This window comes from Vombatus ursinus, unplaced genomic scaffold (assembly GCF_900497805.2).
Source record: "Vombatus ursinus unplaced genomic scaffold, bare-nosed wombat genome assembly UNPS02014801.1, whole genome shotgun sequence".
Lineage (NCBI taxonomy): Eukaryota > Metazoa > Chordata > Mammalia > Diprotodontia > Vombatidae > Vombatus > Vombatus ursinus.
The window spans coordinates 16497685-16503904 of NW_020954579.1; the positions used below are offsets into that span (position 1 = coordinate 16497685).

General features: G+C 46.5%; 1 protein-coding gene across 2 annotated transcripts in view; it reads right to left on the minus strand.

Moving 5' to 3' along the window:
* KIF19 (kinesin family member 19) overlaps nt 1-5097 on the minus strand; it is a 57498-nt gene extending 52401 nt beyond the window's left edge. Inside the window, exon 1 of one of the 2 annotated variants that reach the window (XM_027873152.1) lies at nt 5023-5097. In XM_027873152.1, coding sequence (XP_027728953.1) covers nt 5023-5061 — 39 coding nt within the window. In that variant the 5' untranslated portion in view covers nt 5062-5097. The remainder of the gene's footprint in view (nt 1-5022) is intronic. The other variant, XM_027873151.1, reaches the window with a different exon arrangement.
* Nucleotides 5098-6220: the final 1123 nt, after the last annotated feature.

Consider the following 6220-nt stretch of genomic DNA (forward strand, 5'->3'; position numbering starts at 1 on the left):
GAGAGAGAGAGAGAGAGAGAGAGAGAGAGAGAGAGAGAGAGAGAGAGAGAGAGAGAGAGAGAGAGAGAGATGGATAAGTCACCACTTTTCCCTCTGTCTCACTTGCCCCAAGGGCTATGCCATCTTGTCACTGAGTAGTCTTCCTAGGTTCATGGAGTCAGGCCAGTGCAAAGGTACAAATGTGGGATGAGCTTAAAATACCCATAAGGTTAGCAGTAATGAAAATCCCAGGGTCTCCTTTATAATAATGATAATTATATATCAGTAATAACAATAATAGCTAGCATTTATATAGTACTTTTAGCTTTATGCAGCACTTTACATGTTACCTCAATCATAATCATCCTAGAAGGTACATGCTATGATTATCTCCATTTTACAAATGAGGAAACTGAGGCAGACAGAGGTTAAGTGAATTGCCCAAGGCAAGGTTCAAACTCAGGTCTTCCTAACTGTAGGACCAACATTGTGCCACCTTGCTGCCTCTTTATGATCACATCCATCAATGGTGCCAATTAAGGATCCAGTGAGTAGAAGGAGGCAAAATGGGGTGGTGGAAAGAGCATGGGACTTGGGGTCAGACAGTCTGGGTTCTGATTTCAGTTCTGTCATTCACTAGCTATGTGAGCAAGGACAAATCATTTAACCTCTCTGAGTTTCGGTTTCCTCATTTGTAAAACAGAGTTAATAATCCTTGCACTCATATAGTGGTGGCAGACAAGGGCTGGGCAAACCTTAACGCACTGTATGATTATGAGTTTTGTATTGCCACCCCCGGGACCCTATTCTCTTATCCAAAATGGGTTGAACAATTAGATTCCCTTGAGTCACACTCTATACCCTGACACCTTGCCTACCTTAAAGAATCCATGTCTGTGACCAAGTCAGACCTACCTTAGGGCAGAAAGACTGAGTACAATTCAACATTTTCCTAGATGAAAGTGGGTGAGCACCTGGAGAGAAGACAGGGCCACACCTTGGGCAGGGTTAAAGTTTTCTAGAGGACAATAGAGAATCTTCCCCAGTTGACACCTTTTTTCCACAGGAGGAAAGGAGGAGTGGTCTGGCAACTTAGGGATGGGTCCAGGGGTCAGATGCTCACCACACATGTGGGGGCTAGATAAGAAGTCTTACCTGATTCCCCTTAAAGCTAGTGTCTTTCCTTTGCTGATTGTCCCAATTTATTCTGTCTATATCTGGCTTGTACATGGTTGTTTACATATGAGTTCCTTCACAGCAGAGACTGTCTTTTGCCTTTCTTTGTATCCCCAGTGAATGGCACATAGTAGATACTTAATAAATTCTTGCTGATTGTTGTTGACTAACTCCCACATCAGTCCTAAGTGACAAGTGCCCAGTTATAGTCACCAAAAATATCTTTTCTTTCATGTTTCTCTCCTCCGACCCCCAAGACGGATAGTTTCTAGCATCTATGCTATTTCCCACCATCATCACCTCGCTAAACATTTAGCACACAGGGAGATAGACGTGTATGCATTTGTTAGTATCTTAAGTCTTACCCAGACTTTCCCTAAGAGCAACTGAGGTGCCTGCCCCATGGGGGCCCACAGTTCCAGGGAGAGACTCTGGAGAGATCTCTGTCTGTGAACCTTACTTTGCTCAGACGTATGACTAAATTAAACACCTGTATCTCCCCTGTGATCTGCTACTTCATGTCTCTGACATCTAAACAGAGGTGTCTGTGTGCCTGGAGATTAGACACTCCAGTGATAAAGGTGAATAGGGAGGGGGGCTGTTTTGATAGCTAGGGTAAAGTCAGCAGGGAAGAGAGGTATGTACCTATACCAAGAGGGTCTTCTATTTGCAATCCTAAATGATACAAATTCCATTTAGTCTCAAGTTTCTACTTCTGGGAGCAAAAAGGCAGAAAGACATTGTATATACTGGGGGAACGTGTGATCAGTCTGGCTGTGAATCTAACAGTACTTCCTCTTTGTACACAAAGAAACTATACAGGTTTCATGAAATAAGCATTTTGTTTTAAGTCAGAAGGCCTGGGTTTAAATTCCACTCTCCTATTCATGACCTGTGACTACTTGTAAGAAAGTCACTTTATTTCTCTGGGTGCACTAATTATTTCTAAGATTCCTTCCAGTTCTAAATACTATAACTCCGTGATTAAAGAGTCAGTGTGATACAATGGTGCCACCCACCAGTCCCCACTCAGAAAACAGAATTGTAAGAAGGATACTAGAGCCAGGAAGATGGCAGGCTCATAGAATCGTAAAATTAGGACCTTAGGAATCATCTAGACCAGCGGCAGCAAACTCAAATAGAAACTGGGACTAGTAATGTCTACATCCCTACAGGCTGCATATTGATGTAATTTTAAAATGTAATATGATCTATGTTTTACTGTATTTTAATTTTGTCAAATATTTATCAATTACATTTTAATCTGGTTCCCTGAATTTGAGAGTGTTGCTGGCTTCGTGTTTGACCCCTCTGATCTAGATCAATCACCTCATTTTATAAATTTATAAATAAGAATGCTGAGGCCTAGAGGGGTTAAATGGCTTGACCAAGGCCACAAAGGTAGTGTGTCAGGGACAGAAGCAAGACTTGAACCCAGGTCTTCTCAATCTAAACAAAGCTTTCACCATTGTACCATACTGCTTTCTTAATCAAAGATCATAGATTTAGAGCCAGAAGGAACCTTAAAATCATTTGGTCCATCCGAAGAAATGAAGTGACTTGCATATAAGTAGTCACAGGTTATAAATAGCAGCATCAGGATTTGAACTCAGACCCTCTAATTCAAAACACCAATGTTTGTTCCACAGCACCTGTGTAACTTTCTTTGGCACAAAGTCTCTGGCACTCTCTTTGTTTGGCCAAGTTGCTCTTTCAACAGGCGTCCCTAATGAGGAAATTCCTAGTGAGTGCACCTGTTCATAATTGCATCAGGTTTCCAAATAATAATAATTTTCTTTTTCCAAGGGGAGAGGCAATACTAGCCAGTTCATAATCATCAGTTGCCGTAGCTATACCCTGCTGATGGAAAGAGGAAAGTCACCCCAACCCAGCCTAATCTACATAGTTCTCCCCTTGTGAGCCAATTTTCAAATGAACAGATTCTAAACTGTCAAAGAGGATGTTCTGGCTCCCAGGGGCTTTGAAGAGCTGAGGTCAGGGCCCTGGCAAGAGTCCCATCTCTATATTAGAGTACTTGCTGCAGCAGCAAAGTATCTCTTGGTGAGATGTTATGGCTAGGTTGCATCACCATCCACCTGCTGCTAATGGATGGTCTAAACAGAGTTCTTTACTGTAGGACATTTGGGGATTAATGGATTGTAGTTTTAGAGCTGGAAGAGAGCTTTGAGGTCATAAAATACAACCCCTTCCTCTTATAGATGAGGAAACTGAGGCACAGAGACATTAAGTGACTTGCCTAGGTTCACAGAGTATCTGAGGCATCATTTGAACCCAGGTCTTCCAGACTCCAGTGCTCAATCTACTATACCATCCTACGTTCTCAAGGAAAGGAGGAGTATTATATGTATGTACGTGGGGGCTGGGATGATGTCTCCACAAGCAACAGAAAACAATGACAGGGAGGTAGGCTATTCAGGGTCTTGCTGTACTCCATCAAAGCCTTGAGATAGATAGATGGTGAGGGTCACTGGGTCACCTTTTTTACCATGCCCAAGCTTGTTTTTTTTTTTAAATTTTTACTTTAAAAGGCATTGTTGATTAGCAGAGTTTATGCTTTACACACACACACACACCCCAGATTCACCATTCAATGCATGAAAACCACCCTAATTGTCCGAGTTTCTCTGTGAAATAGAATTCTGAATTGTACAACATCTTGAGTTACATTGTAGACCTCATCTGAGGCAAGGGCAACAGTTTTCTCTAGTAATCCGCGTCTGTCCTTACTCTCTGCTCCGTTTAGCCACCTTCACCCCACAATGCTGCCTGGGCAAGGTACCCACTAGGATTTGATTAGAGAGGTTCAAGTCTCCTTTTCCTCCTTCTCTTGCTTCCCCTCTGTTGACAGGAAATAGAAGCAAACCTGATCCCCGCCTCTACATAGGCATGGCAGCTGCTGTGGGCTAGGAAAATGAAGAGGTATAGATAGGTGGTCCTGGCCTAAAGATACAGCAGCACAAATTCTGGGAGAGGGGGATGAAGGGAGTCCCACAGGTGTAATAAGAGACACACAATGTTAGACGAGGAGAGTGTGATCTTACTTCTTACCAGAGGCACTTCCAGACATCTCAGGTTCAGACGGGAAAAGAAGGAGGAGGTGTGTCTAAGGAGGCAAGCAAGGATGCTCCTCACTCCCAATTCAGAGAAAGTTCACAGAGCTAAGATAATAAACTCCACAACATCCAGACCGACTGGAGGCCCCATCACCCCATCTAATAAAACCATTCCTTTTGTATCCTCTACCAGAGAGCTTTCCCTCTAATGTGTGTGCTTGTGTATGTGTCTGTGTGGGAGTGGGGGGCGGTAGATTGTTGGAAGAGAGGAGGGCTTCTGGGCAGGGGTTTGGGGAGTTTGGGAAGCTGAGGGAAAGTGTGCAGATAGGTGTATATTCCAGCTGAAGCAGGTTCACGAATATGATGGCTGGCACCGTAAGGGGGTCTGTTAGGCAATGGTGAGTTGAGTTTGGGTAGGTATAAGGGTTGGGGGGGTTTTCTCTGGGGGGTGAGAGTTTGAGAAGTCCTAGGAGGTTGGAATGGGAATGTGTGTGGGCTCTGTTCTGGGGCGGGGAAGTTGAAGAATTTGGGAGGAGGTGTGTGCCTGGGGGCCTGGTTCTAGAGATGGGTTGAGGAATTGGGGGTGCGGATACGAAAGGGAGGGTCTTTTGGGAGAGGGCGAGTTGAGTTGGAAGGGGCGTGTGTGTGTGTGTGTGTGTGTGTGTGTGTGTGTAGGTATAGGAGCAGGTGTGGTGCAGGTGTGAGTGCAGGTGTAAGTGTCGGTGAAAATCCAGAATCGGGGAGCGGACGACTATTGAGTGAGACAGGGAGGAGAACGAGGAGCGGGACTCACAGTGAGCTGTTGGTCCTTGGAGTCCGCGCTGTCCTTCATGCTGGCTGCGGCTCGGAGGGCTCAGGCCCGCACCCCACCAGCGTCCGTCCCTCCCTCCCACTTCAGCTGCCGCCCAGCCAGCCGCTGCCTGACAACCGGAAACCAACGACGCGCTCGAGGCCAAGGGCACTGGACTGGGGAGGCGGAGAAAGGGGAGGGGGAAACCGACGGCCCCTCCTCCTCCACCTCTTCCTCCTGCCCACTGAGCGGGACCAGTGTCCGCGCTCCTGCCAGCTGCGGCGCGGACCCACTGCGTGCCTTCCCGCTTTGGAGCCTCCCCCGACCTTGGGGAGCCGCCTCCATGAGCTGGCCTGCTGGTCCCACCTCCCCTCCTAGGGACACTGGGCTCTCCGCTATCCGGGAGCTAGCCCACCTGCTATCCCCTCATCCCAGCTCTACGGGCGCTAGTCGGCCCCCCAGTACCCCACGGCTGTGTCAGCGTGTCCCACAAATTAACAAAGTTTGTGCGTCTTTTCAATTTGTGTGTTTCGTCTCCTTTTGCTCTCTCCAGGAATCTTAGCAACTGCTCTGCTCCACGGCCCCAGCCCTACCGGATTACTGAGGGTCCTTGGGCTGAGAGCCCAGAGGGCAAAGCAAGCCTCTAGCACCTCGAGATGGCTCCCCTCCCCGTCTTGGTCCAGTCTGTGGGTGGATGTGTCTGTATCTGTGTCCGCCTTTATCTTGATCAATGATGCCACACCCCCAACATATGTTTCTATACAACTAGCTTACCTGTGTTATCTCATTTAAACCTCACAATAATCGGGTGGGTGCTATTATCATCCCCATTTTACAGATAAGAAAAATGAGGCTGAGAAAGGGGAAGTGACTCGGCCAGGATAATCCAAGCTGGTCAAGGGACTGGGACAGGGTTGGAACTCAGATCTTCCTCAATCAAGTCCAATATTCTATTCCACTGTGCTACTTAGCTGTATTGGCTGTGGTTCTGGGGTTGTGGTGTGAGTGTTTCTTTAATAACCTTCTCTTAGGTTACAGTTTCAGGACTGTCCCTTTGCAGTTGGTTTGTCCTTGTTTGCCTAAGACTGCCATCTTGGTACACCCACCTGCCTCAGGCTGTAGTGTAAGACAAGTACTTTCTGATTAGTTCCTTGATATCACCATGTGAGGCAGTGGCTGTCTGTGTCAGTATGTCCCACAA